Source organism: Helicoverpa armigera, chromosome 14 (genome assembly GCF_030705265.1).
Source record: "Helicoverpa armigera isolate CAAS_96S chromosome 14, ASM3070526v1, whole genome shotgun sequence".
Lineage (NCBI taxonomy): Eukaryota > Metazoa > Arthropoda > Insecta > Lepidoptera > Noctuidae > Helicoverpa > Helicoverpa armigera.
The window spans coordinates 2213885-2232716 of record NC_087133.1 but is presented as its reverse complement, the minus strand read 5'-3'; the positions used below and the strand labels follow the sequence as shown (position 1 = coordinate 2232716).

At 34.3% G+C, this 18832-nt stretch overlaps 1 protein-coding gene across 1 annotated transcript; it reads right to left on the bottom strand.

Annotated features, from left to right (window-relative positions):
- Nucleotides 1–7187: 7187 nt before the first annotated feature.
- Nucleotides 7188–16719, bottom strand: LOC110379661 (uncharacterized). Its single transcript, XM_064037697.1, has 2 exons — nt 11685–16719; nt 7188–11395 (listed from the first exon to the last, which is right to left on the bottom strand). The coding sequence occupies exon 2, from the start codon at nt 9121–9123 to the stop codon at nt 7327–7329; it is 1797 nt and encodes a 598-aa protein (XP_063893767.1). The 5' UTR covers nt 9124–11395; nt 11685–16719; the 3' UTR covers nt 7188–7326.
- Between the last annotated feature and the right edge of the window lie 2113 nt (nt 16720–18832).

The window sequence follows — 18832 nt, the reverse complement described above, 5'->3', positions numbered from 1 at the left end:
GATGATATTCACGTATTTAACAACACCATTGTTCTGAAAAAAGTCCAACCCAAGACTCAATATAGGGAATTTTGTAAATAATACTTGTGGACTGTATAAAAAATGAGGTTTAATGCCATTAAAACAATGGTCACAGAACTGAAAACAAGTAAGAGCCCGTGGCTAAGCGCGTCGCAGAGAGAAGTGAAGGGAGACCGTGGGCTCGCCAGCCGGGGCTGCCCCCGCCCCGGCCTCCGCACGACTCCCTTAGGTCGCCATCGCGGTTGCTCGATGAGGTGCGCCGACACTCAATAATGTAGTACGATGTTACAAAATAATACCATACTTCATATACCTATTTATTAAGACTAATAATTGTGTTTAATTAATTTAAAAAATATGTTTCTGCTTTATTTTAGAGCTCTGATTATTATGTTATGATATTGAATTAATGTTCACCAAGTAGGTCCTCGGTAAAGAAAATCTGGATATAGAAATACATTTAAATATAGGATAAGTAGTTTCCCATTGATCAACACAATTTCATAAACAATGCAGTTTATTTAATTCAAAATCACTAATTTTCCAATTTGGTTAACTACTTCCTCAGTGTAATTTTAGTATAGTATCCATTTTGTAGTTGTACATAAGCTGGTTTCTCGTGTCCGTTATGATCTTTGATCCTCAAGATCGTGGTACCATCATCGCTGAGGACGACTATAGCTTTGCAGCTCTTTACACATCCTGAACAACGCCATCTATTGTGCGTGATAGTCTTCAATCCCGTAGCCTTATGGTAAGTATAACCGTTATACAATAACAGTGTTTTCCCTGATAATAACGTGATGAATTTGTGACCTGTTTAGACAAGCAAATAATTATTTTGAAACTAAATAGCTTGTGTGAAGAACGTTATAATCTTTATTTACATGCTATTTACAGAACTACAAATATATTTACAATAAAAATTAAAACTATACTTGTAAAATTCTAAACTAAAAAGCGTAAAGAAATTCGTCCCCGTCCCCTCGTTGGAACACCATGCTTATCCTTTATTCAAGGTCAATAGCAAATAGCCAGCCTTTTGGTCATGAGAAGCGTCAACTCACCTAGTTAGATCTTTAACTTTATATAAATAAACCTTGGTTTGTTCTTAGATCGTAATTAAAGTTTATTTGATATTAAAAGACTAAATAAACACTATTGATACAGAATGTATTTCACATAGACTTATACCATTGATTAACATGCTTGTTTTAGGGTCAATCCCCACTGAAAGAGCAGCGGCCGGCAGCGGCCGTAAATGCAAGGGATTGAGCGCGAGCGCGGCGAGCCGCGCTTCGCCGCGCCGCGCCGCGCTCTTACATTGTCCGTGCTTTTACGGCCGCTGCCAGCCGCTGCTCTCTCAGTGGGAATTGACCCTTAATCTAAACATGTGTGTTCACAAGAAAACTATTTACAATAATAAAAGTAATTTAAACCCTAGCACATCTTCCGTCACCTAAATGTTTTAATCTAGGTCTGTTATGTCCGCTGTGGGTGAGCTTGGCTCTCACGATCTTAGTTTCGTCATCAGTGAGAACGACGAAGGCATTGCATTTCTTATTGTGTGAGGAACAACGCCATCTGTTGTGAACTATGGAAGCATTCGTCGCCTTATGGAATGTGTACCCACCAACTAAAAGGAGAACTCGACCTGTGATCATGGTAATGAATTCTGCACCTGCAAAAGTTGGAGCTTAAAATGTTACCGTATGGCCCAAAAAAAAAAAACAAGTTTTAACGTCAAACTTTCAAAGATTGTTTTGTTCTTTCTTCTATGTATACAAAAATAATAAAGACGAAATTAAAGATTATTATAAGATTAGAGAAGAGAAAGAGGGAAAAAATTTGTTTCTTTGTTAAACGCTTAGAAACTACTGAACCGATTTGAAAAAATCTCTCACTTTTGGATAGCTACACGTTGCTCTTTCGTAACAGGCTTTATTTTATCTCTGTACGGGCAGTAGTTTCCACGGGACGCGAGTGAAGCCGCGGAAAAATAATAAAGCGAAAGATTTAAATACCATAAGATTTAATTAAGAATCAGTCTTAAATGTTGCTTATGACGGAAAAAAAAGATATGTAATTCCGGTAGAGGAAAAGAAGACGAAACTAGATTGTAATGTCTAAAAATTAACTTTATTTCATTTTCATATGTTTTTTTTATCTATAGCACTTATTTTAACAATCTTACACAGTTTGTATTGATTTCTGACACTTACGCGAATATTAGACATTTAAATAAAACTACTTTTACGGATTAAATAAAACTAACTTAACCGCGATAAAATCCGTAAAAGAAGTTTTATTTAAAAAACAGTTTGTGTCTCAAAATTCTTATACCTATTTAAAAAATAATAATAATTGTATTATACATATATTTGTGTATAATAAATTTATTTCTTATTTGATACACATAAGGTATACAGACGTACTGATGAAATTACGTAACAAAAAATATATTTTTATTTAAAGCTAAAAAGCACTTTGAAGGCAACAGGTAATCACTTTTATCAGACACAAAAGTTCTTCCTACATCAGCGTCGACACATTTAATACATACTTTTTCAAGCATTTTTAAATACTACTCAACAGTAAAAAAACAGTAGACGTAATATTATGTAATATCACAACCTTCATTTTGATTTAAATAAGGCTTATTCCCATCAGCACCAAATCTTTTCTATGTGCAAAACTCAGCAGTACTTAACTAGTTTTAACAAAATATCCCTTGGCAGTAAAAGTAAAAGACGGTGGCTCGTGGCTATGTTCATTGTGATATGTTGTCACCACATTATCTTTCGAAAGGTGGAGGTAAGCCGGGCACTTTTTCGAAAGACGGTTCGCGCATGCGTATCTAGTGCCACCGTTTCGAACCTTCCCGTTTTTACTGAAGATGAATCCATCGACAAGCAAATGTACAGTACCCGTGGCTGTTTCGACGAATTGTACTGTAATTGAATTAAAAAGACAAAAAATAATAGTTTAAAATAAAAAATAAATGTTTCTTTGATGAATTTTGAAAATTCAAATGGTTTTTTAAGGTTAGGTATTCAAAGGTGCTAGTCTGTCAATGGCATCAACCGATAACTTTTACAAACTTTTTTTTTGTCAGATAGTGAGCACTGTGCGAGTCGGTGCGTATAAACTATTTTTGGCTGCGTTCAAACCAAACTGACTGTCAGCCGCCGAATGTCAGCGTCTATGCATATTACGCATAACGCATCGTGGTTTAGATGTAAATGAAAAGTGAATAATGGACATACAATAAACTGTCAGATTGGTTTGAACACAGCTTCAGGTATCAGCGGGTGGCAGAGGTTGTTTCTGGAAATTTACTTTTGGATCGGCACCACTATTTAGTTTAGCGAAAACTGTGCACGTGGACAAAACAAACAACATCATAGATAAAAGATAAAGATAATTTATTTTGTTAAAACATAATTTCTTCAATTACAACGTCTAATTTATGGACTATGATCAATAAAAGACAGTAATAGATAGAACGTATATTCCTTAACACATTTATACAATAAGCTACAGAGCAACATGTACAATATAGTCTGACCAGGCTGACCTGGAAAATTTAGAGGCAAATGATGATGAATTATGCAGAATATAATTCTTAATAGTAACAAAGTGAAAATCTGTAAAAGTATCTTTTGAATCATTATTTTTATAAAGGCAAATATCGATATATAAAATAGTTATAAGAATAAGATAGTTAAAAGAAATAGGTTGATATTACGTTTGATCCCATAATGTTGCTGTTATCAGGCAACTCTTATTTAAAGTTTTTATTTTTGAGGTAGCTTTATTACATTATTACCGCCACTATTGTGGCTTGGCTTTAGCGGTATTTATGAAAAGGTTTAACAAAATATCCCTTAGCAGTAAAACTATATTGTGGTGGCGGATGACTATGGTCCTTGCGGTAATTCGTCAATACTTTATTATCAGACGACAGCAGTAGGGTAGCCCGACACTTTTTTGACTTGCGGTTACTGCATGCGTATCTGACCGATCCGGTTTTTTTAGAGCAACGCCTTGAGTTCTTACTGAAGATATACCCATCGACAATCAGATTTACAACGCCTGTGCTTGATTTAACGAATTGCAATATGCCTAATAGAAAAAAAAAAAACAAAAAAGTTCAGACAGAATAAAATTAGTAAAAAAAAGTTTATGTACTCAGCTACAGGCAGAGAATACAGAAAAGAATAGGTAGTACAAAGGCACAGCTTATTTCATGAGCAATCTCTTCCAACAGGCCCGGCCGGGCCGTTTCTTCTATGTACTGTTTTAAAGGAAAACGAAAATTACTTATTGTTACTGATATTATCGATTGTAATTCAACAATTTACAGAATATAGTTACAGAATATAATCAAAAATAAAATTACAAGATGATTTTGAGCTTAAGTCATACATTTTCGATAATTAATCTTTTTTCTTCCTAGAAGACAGTCTAAGATATCTGCCGTCGCCCATCTTAAAAAACTTCGTTGGTTCATGGTTGTGTTGTGTCTCAGCCTTGATAATGAAGTTATCAGAGGTGACATGGGCGAATGCCTTGCACCATTCTGTTTGAGCGCTGGAGCAAGCATAGCGGTACCCCCCTTTTGCAATTCTGCCATTTTTCGAAAAGCTGTATCCGTCGATCATGAGAAGCTGCTGTCCTTTTACTAAAGTTATGTACGACGCTGTGAATATAACAGAAAACGATAGGTATTTATAGAAACAATCAATTTCAATATAGTTATTTCTATAACGACGTAATGCAGTAGGTATATTTTATTATGCCTTTTAGTATACAACAATTTATTATGCCTTTCGAAACACGGAAGAACTCCTCATGTCAAGATGGCCAGTGGTCACCTATCCACGGACCGAACGCGCCGAGTTTTGCTCAACCTTATGATCCATCGATCTGCTCGGCTTTGACTTAGCCGCGAGCTATTCTTTTCACATACATACAATTACTTACTTGTTATGTACTTTATGTCTAGTTTATTTCTAATCTATGAACAAGACGGTTAAATTTTAACATATCTGCCGTCACCAACTTGTATGTACTTTATGGGCGGGTGGTTGTGCTCCAAAAAGGCTTTGACAATGACATCATCCGTAGATACATGCGCATATGCCTTACAGGACTTGGTGATAGCCGCAGAACATGAGCAACTGTACCGGGATCCTCCGTTACGAATCATTCCACTCCTGAAGAAGGAGTACCCGTTCAGCATCAGAAGCTTAGTGCCGCGGACCAGCGTGATATAGTGTGCTGCGGATCATAAGACCAGATTTTATTATTGCTCATTTTTGCAACCATGTGACTCGGATGTTTCACAAGAGCTTATTAAGCCTAATTTCTGATTTAAAAAAAAATAGTTGAGGTAGGCACAATATTTTCGTGTAGGCACAGTAAGTTAGTACTGTGGGTTTATCAGGTCCAAGTACGATTTGCATTTTGTTTTATCTTGAATTGTTGTCTGCTGGTATTTTTTTCAATGTCTGGTAACTGGTTTTGAGTAAAACGAGAATTATTATTACTGATATTTTAATTTTATTTCAGTCACGAAAGAACAGAATGGAATCTAAAAAAAAGAAGCTCTAACGAATCGTTATAATCGTTGTAATGTAAACCTTTCCCTTGCTTTATGCAGCAACAAGTTTTTCAATCTTTTAGTTTTTATTAATTCTAATGTATCTGCCATTATTCACTTTAATGTACTTTGCCGGTTCATGGTTGTGTTCTGTATGCTTGATGACGATGTCATCAGCGCTGACATGGGCGTATGCCTTACAAGCTTCAGAGAGAGTCCTGGAGCAAGTATATCGATAGCCTCCGTTCCTTATCTTGCTATTCTTTGAGTAGCTGTACCCTTTGAACATGAGGAGCTTATTCCCTTGCACCAAAGTTATGTATGTTGCTGTAAATTTGACATAAAACTATATTAATACATTCAATCTAATATACATGCATTACGTGTGAAAGGTGGGTATTTTGGCTGTCTTTTGTAAATTTTGAATTAGTGCTGTTTTGCAGCCAAGTTTAAATAAATGATTTTAAGTTTTAATTACAATTTACTCGTAACCGATGAAGCAGTTTTTTTTTCTGTTACATTAAATAGTAGTCTTGCCAAACTTGGAACATGGACGACTCATAAAAGGACCTTTAGATTGAGCGAGAATTAGTATTATGTATTTGTTATAACTGTTTTAAGCTAGAAAATTGATTATTAATTTAAATAAAGGCCAAAAATTTAAACAAAAATATTTATTAACGCTCCATGATTTTTAAGTGGCGGACACTAAGATTAACATCATTACGGTGCAAAATTAATTAATTAACACTAGAATAAACTATTTAGTTTATGAATATATTTTTTATACTTTATATAATGGACTAGAATGTATTAACTAGGCTTTCCTACAACTATGTCATAAAAATGAGATCATTTTTACAACGGTTGCCATCAATGCGCTTACTCCCAGAGAGATTAGCTGGCGCAGGAGATATCGTAATGTAAAAATAAATTGAAATAGCAACCTCAAGCAAAAACAGCTTGATAACCAGAAATTAATTTTTGGTATAAAATGAACTTTAATGTCAAGTTTATTGCAATATTTCCTTACTATTCAAATAATAATTTGTTCTGAAACAAAAAATCTGGTATCATAGAAACAAAGTTAAATTTTTATCTTTGTCGTTCAGAAATTCTTTCGCTACATTTCATTCGGTCTCTTGCCGTGTATAAAAAGGGTAGCAATAAAACGAGTGACTGTAAATTACAATTTTAAGTATCAAAATTAATTAGCGACGAGCGAGAAATTAATTATGAGCGACTGACTGTAAGTGACGAAAAATCAACAGAATTAAAATACTTGTTTGAGTGTCTAGCTACTAATATTTGTTTGAGTGTCAACGTTACGTCCTGCATTTTTTTCAATATTTGGCAAATGTATTTTTTATACTGAGCGGCATTTTATCTTAAATGAAGTGTTTCGAATACAAAAATCACTTTGAAAAATACACTAATGAGCAGAGTATAAGGAGCTCACATAAAAAAAATAATAATACGAAATAATTATTTGAAGAAACACTATTATATTAGCTAAGAAATGTTATTATTGTTTAAGGGTAATAAAATAAAACACACTCCGTTAAAATTAAAGTATTATGCAGTTACTTACATCAAATGAACAAAAATAAAATAAGACGCTTCAGTCAACTAACAAAAATAAAAACTTGTTATTAATCCTAAGGAACATTGATAGTATGAGGAGCTCTACCACTCTATCGTCACTGGTAAATAAGTGCTGGCTTGGACTTAGCTGGCCGGCCTCGTTTTCTTTTTTGTCCAATGGGTATCCCTTTTGCTTCCAGTGGTGGTGTTGTTAGTTTGAGCCGAATTGCAAGACCCAAAACGTGTTTGCATACATATCTATCGAAAAATTCGGGACAGTCGCACGATCCTTTTTGCCAGTCCAAATTTGGCAGTGTGGTTTTCTGAAAAGCAACTGACAGCTTTTTATACTCGTCAAAAGTCTGCCAGCGATCATTGTAGTTTAAATCTGTCGCATTTTCGTTGCAAATCAAATATACTGTTTTGGTAGGATCAGATGCCACTATCTCTATATTTATGCTTTTCTTCGCCCAGACGTAAGCTTCCGTCCATTGTCGAAGCTCAATAGTAGGTGCCTCAGGTAACGAAGAGTTTGCTAATGACCACTGGGCTACCATATCGGTAGCAACAGACAGAAATCGCGACAGAGGAAATTGTTCTCGCAATGTATTATGGTCTTTTATGTTTCTATTAAATGACTCGAGGGCATTATTTGTCGAAGGCGACATAGGTGCAGCACCTAAGAACCAATTGCGATTCTTTCTGAACCATTCCTCTTCCATGTACTTTACAAAGGTGGTTTGTGTTTTCCATTTCTCAAGGAACGCTTGCGAAGCGGCATTAAAGACGTCGAGTGAAGCTGCGTTATGTAAAGCTTCTACATCAATCAAAACGCTTTTTTGCTCCTTTTTTGGCACAATTTGTTCTACCTTCTTTTGTATACTTATTTTAGCTTGTGCCCAGCACATACGAATAGTCGGTTCTTCACCAAAAACATCTGAAAATGCATTTTTTATACTTTGAGCTGCGTCGCAGATCAGAACTCTGGGTTTCATTGTGTAATTATATAATTGCACAACTTTGTCCTTTATTCCTTGAAACATTGTCTGAAAAACTTCTTGGTGCTCATTTGTAGCTACTCCCAAGCAAATAGGATGAAACTCGCGATTTTTATCCGTAGTGCCAACAATCAGCACCGGAAATCCCTGCCATATCAATTTGTACGTGGCGTCAGTGTGTATGAGTTCCGTGAATAAAATTGTTTTCAATAATGTTTTTGTAGATAGATTGAATCGGAAACCTGGCTGATCTCCTTCAATGATGTGGTAACTAATGATGAAGACCTCGTTGTCATCTTCTGGAATAGCAGTACGTTTAAATATCCACTGCTCCAATTCGCCCAGACAAATACCCGATTTTCCGAATTTTTGTGCTCTGAGATTCGACAAATAATTGTAGATTTGCGTTTTTGATGGTAAATGTATTCCTTCTATTTTAGCAAGTTCTGATAAAATTGCTCTGGGTTTCAAGCGTAAATTAAAAAATTTCTTAATTTCCTCTTTTGTATTCTCGTGAATGCCGTAAGTATCTCGGGTGCCGATAGCACTATGGTTATGTTCTGAGTTAGTTTGATACACTTTTACCTTATCGTCATCATTAACAAATAACAAATAAAGCTCCGCGTCGCATTGCGGCCCTCTCTTTTTGACTTTATTGCAGCGATAGAACCTTTTTTGACCATCTTCAGTGGCACGTGTGTAATTCCGCGACCAAGTACATTCAGAATTCACGAAGTTTAAAGCATCTTCTTTACTAGAAAATTGTTTTAAAAATGTCCAATCTTTGGTCTTCTTCGGCTTTTTAGTCACTGTTATTTCTGTTTCACTCTCAGATTCACTTTGGTACCCTGAAACTTCAATCATATTATCACCACATGTCCCTGGTAAGGTTGAATTATTCATGATTGTAACCATATAGCAGTTAAAGATTTTAAAACAAATTCATTGCGCAGCACGTTCGAATATTACGTACGTGCTAACCAGTGGAGCGAGCGCATGGCAATGGTAAACCCGCTATTGGTGCGCAGCCCAACTTGGTGTTCAGCAACGATTCGTCGCCCCGCCCCCATTTGAATTCGCGCGCATTTAACAATCTGTAGAAAACTACAAATGTATGAAAACATTAAAAAACGTATCAAAATAAAAACATAAGCCCTCAAATAGAATATCAGGAACCAATAAATCATTAATAAAGCAGCTTACAAAAATTTGCTCAAAGTGAACGTTTTGGTAGTACGTTATGTATAACCTCACTTAGAAAAATCGATTCTATCTTAATATTGAAGTTGCCCTCTCCCGCTCTGTATTTCCAGTCGCTGACTTAGTAATGTAGTCGCTCGGATAAAATTTTAATATATGAAATGGATTTATCACAATCCACTTTTTGTAAGCTCGTTCTGGATATTATTATTAATCAATATTCGTTGTTAGTTCAGTTAATTTTTCGCTTACTCAAATTCATACCGCTCAAGTAATTAATGCAGTATGTCATCATCAGTCGCAAAGCTTTTTTTTAATCGCTCGTTTTATAATTCCCTGTATAAAAATAATAGCACGTACTTGCAGTGCACAGATTAAAATAAGCTCTATCAGTTAATTACGTATGTCATAGAATAATACTAAGATTAACGTCTTAACTTTAAAAGATCACACATTATCTAGCTTTCTTTCAGCGGACGACAGCGTTTAAGAAGACATCAGTATTTACAATGTTACAACAATTAAATCAAATTGTACATTTCTGTATCATACATGTAACTCAAATTATACAGGGAAGACGTGTTGCGGCTGCTTCCGATATCCTATATATCCATTATTTTGCTTACTAGAGATAGAATTTTGACATTTGACCCATACAAGTAATGTTAAATACCTTTCACTAGAAAGGAAATCAACAGACAGAATATTGGGACATGAACAAAGAACTACGGTTGACATATCTTGGTTGTTAACACTTACAAAAAATACGATTCGTAAGCACAACTTTACAAGTTAAATCTTTCGCGAAGACGGCGAATACTCAGATGTCTTAAAAAATATTTAATGGAACGCTTTGACTAGATGGATCGATAACCTTGAAGGTGACCGGCTTGGAATGGATTCTCAGTTCTATGCCCACAAAATAGATTCTAATCAGTTGTGCTTTCGTACAAATATTGTTTAGGCGTACTTTATTTTGAAGAATTAATTACATCTAAAAGAACTAACACTTCCATAGTCCAAAAAGATCTGCCAATCCAGATAATAAGATAGGTGAAACCCCTTCTTTTTAATCATCAGAATTTTTCCGTTGTCTCATTCTTTTCCTCACCGGGGTACTAAAAGGTGAATGCGTGTGATTCATATTACTCCTTACGATCGTCATATCATCTGCCAAATGCAGGTAGGCCTTACATTTGTGCCACCTGTTCTTGGTGCAACCCCATCGGAATCCACTCTTTGTCCTACTCTGCTTATAATAGGTGTAGTCGTGGTAGATCAATCGCTCCTTTCCCCGAGTCGTCATGAATATGTTAACTGAAATTGTAACATATTTGCAGTTTTGAAAGCATTTTTTACTCTACATATTAAAAAAGCTCTAAGAATCTAAGGCTAGTATTTGCATTTTATGTACAGGGATCCGGAATCTAAATAAAATTCTGAATGGACACAAAATTAATGTACTTTCAAGACTTCATTTTTTTATTATAAGATAATCATAAATACACATAAAGCCATCTATGTATATTGTGGATATTCATATACATTATATATCGTGGATAGGGTTTTACATGAAAACACAAAGACATATTTTCTTAATACACACTCTTATCTCTTTTAACGAAATCTCTCTCTAGCAAAAATCTGAACGAAAGCAACTTCACTTCCTAAATGATTTATAAATAAGATAGTACTTAAGAACTACTGTTTTAAATAAGAGATCTTTGGAGGAAAGTCTTATAAATTCACATCCTATGATACAATCCACTTGGATTCATGTGGAGATACCTCCTCGGATGCTGATGTTGATGATTAGAAATATAGACGACATTCATATCATTGTCGACATGGACGTAAGAATTGCATTTCCCAGAGTTCGTGCATGACCACCTCCGGTTCAAGCCATTATCCACAGACCATCGTTTATAGTAAGTGTAGCCATTCAGAACGAACAGTTGCTTCCCATTAACAAGCCTGATCAGTTGCCCTGTTGGAAGGAAAATTGGTTTAGATTTCATTTTATTGAAATAAAAACCTCTCGGAATAAAACAAAAGCAGAAAATCATTGGATAATAGAAAACAATAACTTACAGTATACTTGACATTTTTTATTCATTGAGACTAAAAAAGGGGGGCAAAGTTGTTGATGCTAATCAACGAATTAAAGGTGTCTGAATTAAATAATGAACTAAGTATTTATTTTAGGAAAGCTAAACTATTTGTTAGTATAAATTCCTAGAAAACCTTAAACAAAAAAAACAGCAAATAGAGATTACTTGTTTAAAAGCTGGAACAAAGAACAATCTAGATTCGAACGTATTGTCCACTCGCAGATTGGCAGAATTTTGTAGGCGGGTGAGCATGCTCATTATAGACGAACTGCAGTTGAAGATCGTGGCTGACTCGCAAGAAGGCTTTGCAGTGGCTCTTGCTGCAACACCAGCGGTGGCCATCTTTGCTTGGCTGTTTCTTGTAGAAAGGATACCCGTCTAACAGTATCAATTTCTTACCGTTGGTAAGTTCTATTAGTTCGGCTTGGTGCCCTGGGAAATAAATGTTAACATTACCCTTTTTTTAGTCTGAGTAAAAATTTAGGCTATCCTCATCGTGACTTGAGTCTTTAATTGTTCTTAGCGCATGTTTGGATTTCATTAAAAAATCAATGAGTCAAAAATCGTTGAAATGTTTAATGAAAGTTACCAAGAAATTAACAATAGTTGAATGATCTAAAGCTACATAATAATTAGTTAATTAGGAATACGAGGATTACAATAGCGGTTATTGGTTAGTCGTTTACATGTGAAGAATAGTTTATAAATCACTATAGACTAAATTTCCAGTATCTGTTCTCGGGCTCAAACAAAATGTACTTAAAATAGTATTTAAAAATCTAACCTAAAGATAAGTGTAAGTTCTTCTACCGACTAAGTTCGTATACAAAAGTGCATAAATTGGTTACAGTCTTCAAATCAGTGAATTTAAAAAAAATGAGATCCAAACGAAATGCCGTAATATCACAAACATCAAGCATGCAGTCTTAGTATAATGATTATTTTCACCATATTTTTATGACACGAATTTTCAGCTACTTGCTAACATCACTATGAGAATAAACTCTAAAAGGCTTATGAATACGTTCACCATCCCAAAGCTGCTGATTTAAAAATATGTATCTACATATAATGTCACCATTCGCAATATTATTTGTAAAATACAAGAAGAAAAGCTTCTTAAAATATTCCTTATCCTTTTGGAATAAAACATATAACTATTGACTTATAACTCAACATTTTATGAATGACACAGGGTTTTACTTTGGGTCCATTAATGTTTCACTACAAAATAAATGAGACCAGCGTTTCGCAGACCAACTAGAACCAAAATTATTACCTTATGCAATTAATGACAGCAAAATTCACAGCAATTTTTATCACTAATTTTACCGAATATAAAAACCGGGTAAATTAGTTGTGATAGAACTACCCTCTACATGTTTAGTACGTATACATAGCCTCTAGTATACTACATTATGAATATAAATACGAATATTCTTCCTTAATCAAAAATCGGTATGATGAAGCCATACACTCAATAATTTGATACTGAAAAAATACTTCTATGACATTGATACACATCTTATCAAAACTACGGATATGTTATAAAAATAGACACAAGTGCCAGATACATTCATTGTAGACTTAAATTCCTAGTGCTAAATGCAAGAATATGTACTCAACTAATCTACTAACTATAAAAATGCTTGATCGATCACAATGATAATACTGGATGCGTTATCGAAAGGCAAACGAAAATATCACACGAGTTACTACAAAGGAATAAACTTAAACATTGATGTTACTTCTAATTTTAAAGACACGTTTAGTCAAAGGCACTTTTCCATGATCTTCAATAGGTATTCTTAATTCTATATAGATAACACTAAAATTATAATTAATGGTTACTTCGGTTAAATAACACGTGATTATGGTAGAACTTATCAAATAATTATTCACGATTGTATAAAATGGCATTTTGCTATTTTCTGCTTTTGCAAAAATAGTTATCTTTCAAAATCATCTTTCGTAAACAGGAACATAATCCAGGAATCTGATTAAACCAATAGAGATCTAAAAGTGAAAATTACACTTTTAATTCAAATATAGTCCAAAATATAAAGTCCATTATAAATAATATGAACCTACATACTTATCCGTGGTATTAATAGCACGGTCTATATTAAGTTGACAGTAAAGCAGTGATACATAATAGCGAGTTAACTTTAAAAGCTACCGAAATATTTAGCAAAACTAAGCTAACATTTGTTTATAGGTCACATTCCTACACCAATAGTCATGAAACATATTTAACCATGTCAGTGCCAAATAGAGAGGAACCAGAGAAATTACAAATGGCAGAGCTTCAAAAATATCGAAAGGAATCTGACACACCAAGAAGCCAAAAATGTGGAACAACTTTTGTCGTTATTGAGTTTGGTTTCTGGGTCAAATTCACATCTCCAAAAATGATGGATGGAATTGCATGACTTAGCGGTTGTTAGACCCTCTACACATTGAGATTTGGTGACGAAACTTGTACAGGTAAATGTTTACAGATTGGCACTTAACACTGAAGCCTAGTAACTGCCAAACACGCTATGAGCAGCCAAATAATTTTGAAACGGGGCTAAACTGCGGTAATGTTCATTTAAATTCGGGTTATTATTGTGGGTTGTCGTGTCCTGTTTAAGTTCCTTCTTAACCAGCTTCGGTAGAGGCAGTCGCATTTCTTTCTTCAGACTGGGAGGATGGCTGTGAAAGATGTTAGCTTTGAGGACTTCAAGTCTGTCGGTGATGATGAGATGGGCCTTGCATTTCCACTTTGAGCCGTAAGCGGTGCAGCTCCAGCGGTGGGCGTTGCTTCTGGCTTTCAAATGCTTGTAAAAGGTAAAGTTGTTCAAACGAAGATTGATCCTGCCGCTTGGACGAAGGTAGAATTCCACTGTTGAAAAAACGGTTTAGTCAGTAATGGGTTTACTCTCGATAGAAGTTAGTAGAATTAAAACTAGGCAATTCTTTCTCGAAAACGTTTTTTTTTTATAGTAGAATAATTGGATTTCAACAGCTTACGAGATAAGGGTTTCATTGAAATAAGATTCAAAGATGAAATGCGTTGTTGTCACATAATTTTATAATTTTAGTCTAGTTTATCGGCGAAAATCTTATAAGCAGAAGGAAGGCTCCCATTTTGTTTTAATAAAGCAATTTCTTAAAACCAAAGTGTATTTTTTTTATATCAGTATAATCTACTTTATATTCACATGGAGGCGTTATTAAATGTACCTATGATTATTTTAAGTCGTGGACACCTTTTATCTTGAAAGGCATTTTAGAAAATAATATTTAGGCTGCCTGGCGCCTGCCCACGTCAGACTTTTTGACCGATAATCGGGCCGGTTTTTTTGTAGGACGTGTGCGTTGCTCTATTGTTTGGGTGTGTTCTATTTTTCTTCTACAAAAAATCGGTCACCGATTATTATCGGACGTGGGCAGGCAACCTTAACCCTTTTGTATCACAGTAAATACGAAATACTATGTCCACGATTCATCAAGTACAAGAATAACCGTTCCTTACACAACATACAATATAAAATTGTATAATAATTTTAAACATGATTTCTTATAACCTAAAGCTAAAAGTTATTGCAATCATTTTTAATAAAATCACTATTTAGTAACTTAAAGATAATATACATTTAATACCATATTAATCAGTAAAATAAGTGAATAAAAACCCTTTTAGATCAGTAGTGTTTAAGAGGGTGGAATATATCCTTCAAATTCTGCAAACTGAGAGTAACACAGATTCTTTTAGTTTTCTATAAAGATTCATTAAACTTATTTATACAGTAAATAATTTTAGACTTATACTTAAAATATCAATTAAAAACTTAATAATTTCACATAATACTTGTTGCATTTTCAAAAGCATTGCATTGTCTGACACTGAACTAAAAGTACTGAGATCGTTTGTCAATTGCCTGCGGACTTTAATGATTCATCAGGTGTTGTCGATTAGATATTGTATTTTCACATAAGTACATAATTTGTATGAAGCTAATGTCAAAATTCAATATCTGATAACAAAACAACGGATGGATCGATTAAGTTGATTAAAATCTTTTTTTATTGCTTATCCATAATTTCGAGACGTTGGTCTATATTATCTTAAACTAACAATAAAATAATTGCTTAGAAAAAACCTACTTTATGAGAATGAGTAACGGCCAGTTTTTCATGAAAAGTAAAAGTCAAAGTAATGTCTAAAGTAAAAGTAACGGTTAAATTCGTTTTTTCAAGGCTAAAGTGACAGCAAAACTAATAGAAAAAATGTATTTGACCGTTACTTTTACTTTAGACATTACTTTGACTTTTACTTTGGCTTTTACTTTTGATGAAGAAACTGGCTGTAAGTGAACTACACCTCTAACCTAAATATTGATTGTAGGTAGATATAGGCGACAGCAAAAAGTATGAGGCATGGAAGCTAAAAACCAATTATGCCAAACCTATATTAACTGGCAACGGGGCAGAAAGCAAAAATAATTTAAAAAATCTGAACCGAGCATCAGATAACTTAGCTGCCATATAGGTATCTATAAATAGTAAACCTAAGTCATTGGAAAATCAACTTTATTTCCAGCAATTTTAGATTCACTTTCTAGCTTTTCTTTTGATTGTATTATCATAAAGGATCTTCTCAGGCTTAAGAGAGTGGACAAGATAAACAGGCATAGCTAGTTCATGACATATTTTTTCTCACATGTCAAAGAAAATAATAAAAATATATTTTCAAAAGTAAACATAAAAATCGTGTATCATCTATCAGGCTTTATGAGCCCATAACGTGTTAGTTTTACCAAGACTTATATACGATGTTAGGCACACATTAGTACAAATACAAAATAGAAATACTGGTTGATAAATCTGTCAATTTTTGACCCTTCCAATGTTTCAGAAAAAAAACCTCAAAAATAATTTCCCTGGCATTTTATCGTTTAAATAAACACATTAAAAACTTAAACTTGAAATATTTAAAAATTAAAATATTAAACATCAAAAATTGAAATATTTAAGGTCAATAACTCTAAGTAGTTGAAATATATCTTACTAAAATTATCTAAATAGTAAGTAATATTGCTATGCATAACCCTTAACACCTAAAGCACGATTTATTCGTTAATACATACAATTAGGGATACAGGTTCTATTCTAACATCTATATTAAGATCTTTTTAAACGGCCGTCCTTATGAATCAGAAACCAACTCGGCCTTTGATGTTGGCTATTTTTAGAGCCAGTGGGTTGAGGGCCTCTTTGACCAACTTGTGCCTTTTATTCTGAAACAAAAGAATCGGTTATGGGTATTTTTACACGAGCAGAAAAAAAGAAGAGTATATCAGCCACAGGAAACTTAAAACCTATCATCAAAACTCTATTTTCAATTGGAGAAAACGCGCTTTGCAACGCATGCTAAGAACACTTTCAAGTTTTGAGAAACTCAGATTTTGATGTAATTTTAACACAGTCCAAAGTAACTAGTATAAATGGCAGTATAGGTAATAGTAGTGAAATGCGAAAACTTCATTGGTTTCTAGTAAAAGTTTAGTGCAACCGGGTGCATGGCAAACTTCTGGGACTAAAGACATATTGAAAAAAGATTTTTCTGGAAGTAAAAACCCAGGTACTTACGTCATTTATCTTCCTTTGAGTCTTAAAAGTTTTCCGCGCGTACGTAGTCGGTGGATGTGTGTGTTCAGTGAAAGCCCTAACCACGAACATATCATTGGTCACATGGAGAAACCCTCGGCAAGATCTGGAGCCCATCTGAGTGCAGCTCCACCGGAATCCGTCCCTCAAAATCTTGTGCTGGTAGTAAGTGTAGCCTTCGAGCATCAGCAAGTCTTTACCATTACGGCCTTTTACGAGAAGTACTGAAAATAAAATGATGTGTCAACTGCTATAGAATGGTTTTGATCTTCATTTTATTCTAATACTGCTTTTTGTCTTTCCTTTTCTCTATTTAGTCATTTGTAAGAAGGTATTAATTTACCTATATTTGTTTGATAAAATTCAGCAGGGTGGAAATTTTGATGCTTTGCATTTGTTAAAGTGATCGGAACAGAAAAAGCAAAAACTTACCTGAGGTCATATTGGTCAGTATTTAAAGAAAGCTTTATCAAATTACATAATAAATAGTATTAATTGTGTTAAAACAATAAAAAATGTGGAATGTTTGTCTATCAGGACAAGCAAACAATGTAAGTTTAGTCAATTAATCACATTTATTGATCATGTTTTCTTCGCAGTAACATATACTGGCCCTTTGAATTTACGTAATAATAAAAGGGTTCATGCATATGTTTCCGTTTGCTTCTCACGATTGTTCCGAGCTCATCTAAGATCAGGTAAGCTGAGCAGTGTGTCATGCTATGGCGGGCGCACCGCCATCGCGTCTCACCAGACTTCAAACGGCAATGTAGAATGTAACTGTATTTGTCCATTATAGCCAGCGTTTTACCGGTACCAGTCTTAACCAATTTTGCTAATATAGCTAATAATAGTCAAAAATGGCCGGTAGCAAATTCTAATATACCTACACTAATGTGTGTAATAATGTACGCACCTGGAGAAGTACTTACTTTATTGATCTCAGTATGAGTACATGACTTTATAAACCAGAGCTTGTCTAACAAATTCTCTAGCATAAAATGAGAGGGATCAAATAACTTATCTCTATATAAGAACTGTGTTACAAAAACTTCATAGTCTTTAGGCGCAGGCACCTGAACGGATCAGTCAACGGCGCTTGCGCAGTTGCGCTGATCATAACCGCCATGTCTCAGTCTAGCTCACGATGTCATCGACATAAGACGTTACGACTTACACTTTTATTCACAGTTACACCGAATATATGCATAAACACATACAACTTTATAGACATGGAATATTGAACACAGAGATGACAGTCTAAATTCTCTGAATTATCTAATAAATATTTCTAGATTATAGTATACATCAGACACAAACTTACAATCTAATAAATGCCACAAAACGTGGAAAAATGTCATAAACACAGTTAAATTCGTAAAATTGTGGTTCATAATACTATTAGCTACCCATAGCATAATATATTTTTAATACACGACATTTTTTTATTAATATATCTGATTTCTATAAATGGTAACGACAAAGATCAGTAGAATATTTTATTTGAAATACAGAAAAGCCTGTTTACAGGACTTCCGCTTTTTGACCGTAAGCGTATTTAAAGCGAAACTTAACACTAGAAAATCTGACTAGAATATTGATTAAGTTAATATACAGCTGTCAAAGTTCAACTATGTAGTCTAACAATCTACGAATCA